We start from the raw sequence: 1,512 nt of genomic DNA, 5'->3' as shown, positions 1-1,512 counted from the left end.
ACAGGCGTAGAGGGTGCTGTGGGCCAAAGCCACTTGTACCTGGGCTTAAACCCAACCACACCGGGCCCAGAACTCTGTGTTTGGGGAGACGGGCTCCACTCGCTCCCACTCCCACGCCGCACTGCCAACTCCTCCAGCCCTTTGAACCTGCACAAGGTCAGCTCCAACCCAGGATTCCAGGAGCTAATCCCCACCAGGACACCAACATCTTCCCAGCATAAAGCTGGGAGCCCTGGAGTTTGGCATCAGCCTTTGAGCGGGGCTTCTCAGCAATTTGGGGACCACCTGACCCCCCCTGCCCCCAGCAGCAGGCGGGGGATTAAGCAGCTAAAAAGATCAAGCCCTTACACTGGAGAGAAGGGTTTTGTCCTTCCCTTTCCTGGAGTGTTAGGGATAAACGGGCAGACACCGCCGCAGGCAGCGGGGAAGGTGGAAGGACGTGCCTGGGTTTCGTGCTGGGACAGCTTGAAAATCTCCCGGGCCAGAGGCAGCGTCTGCGCATCCACGACGAAGTGCAGCACCTGCATCAAGCCCAGCATCCCCGTCCCTCGCAGGTCTGTCCCAGGATCTGCACCTGGAAGGGTGGGAGAGCCTGGGGGGAGCTGCTCTCCAGCCCCTCCCTGCGCCACGGGCCGTCTGTACCCCGACCCCACGTTCTGAGAGCAGGGGAGCCCCAGGGAAGCGCATCCCGTGGGGGTGGGATCTCCCTCACCAGAGCTGACCCGTGCCACAGCTGCTTTCCCACGGGGATTCGCAAGCCCCCACCACGCCCCCACTCCCACAAATCCTCTAGGAACCAGCAGCTGCACCCGGCCCCAGGGCACATCTGGCCGGTAAAGCGACACCTAAAACCAGCTGTGCACAAGAGAGGGCAGAGGAGCCGGAGCGCTCCCCTCCTGGTTTGGGTTTTAGGCTGATTTAGGTTGATTTAGGTTGAGCTGCGGACTCAACCAGCCCGAAATCTCCCGCCAGGCCGCGCGCGACAGCCCTAATCACCGTGTTTTTCTTGCCCAGCCGAGGCTGAAAGCAACCTGCGACGCAAACCTTGGTGACAGAGCCCCGACCCGCGCTTCGTTAACACGCCGGCCCTCGGGAGACGGCTCATTAGCCACAGAGATCGCTCGCTAATGAAGAGCATTAACGGCCCTGGGCAAAGCGGGTTACGCCAACTCCTTGCTGTGCCCACAGCAGCTGGACACGGGCGGCAGGGGGTACGGCACGGCCATGCCGACCCGTCCAGGCGTTGCACCGGTCGTGACAGCGGGCTGAGCGCAAGGGGTCGGCATCGGGGCTGGTTCTGCTCCGTGTCTGTGCCGATAGCCCGGACAAGGGGATCGAGCGGACCCTCTGGAAGTTTGAGTGACACCGAGTTGGGTGAGAGGGTTGATCTGAGGCTGCATCTTGAATCCTGGGGTCAGTTTTGGGCCCCTCATGGAAAGACAGACCCTGAGGGGCTGGAGCGTGGCCAGAGAAGGGAACGGAGGTGGGGGCAGGGCGGGAGCAACAATACTG

The 1,512-nt window shown here is 62.3% G+C and overlaps 1 protein-coding gene across 1 annotated transcript in view; it reads right to left on the bottom strand.

The window, feature by feature from the left end:
* Positions 1 to 443: 443 nt before the first annotated feature.
* Positions 444 to 1,512, bottom strand: part of ELMOD3 (ELMO/CED-12 domain containing 3) — a gene marked incomplete at both ends in the record, with an annotated part of 3,285 nt that continues 2,216 nt past the window's right edge. The window contains one exon of the mRNA XM_010154238.1: positions 444 to 574. Within this exon, the coding sequence (XP_010152540.1) occupies positions 444 to 574 (131 nt within the window). The remainder of the gene's footprint in view (positions 575 to 1,512) is intronic.

Source organism: Eurypyga helias, unplaced genomic scaffold, assembly GCF_000690775.1.
Source record: "Eurypyga helias isolate BGI_N326 unplaced genomic scaffold, ASM69077v1 scaffold28170, whole genome shotgun sequence".
Classification (NCBI taxonomy): domain Eukaryota; kingdom Metazoa; phylum Chordata; class Aves; order Eurypygiformes; family Eurypygidae; genus Eurypyga; species Eurypyga helias.
The sequence above is the reverse complement of the archived record's forward strand: the minus strand, read 5'-3'. Positions and strand labels throughout refer to the sequence as shown.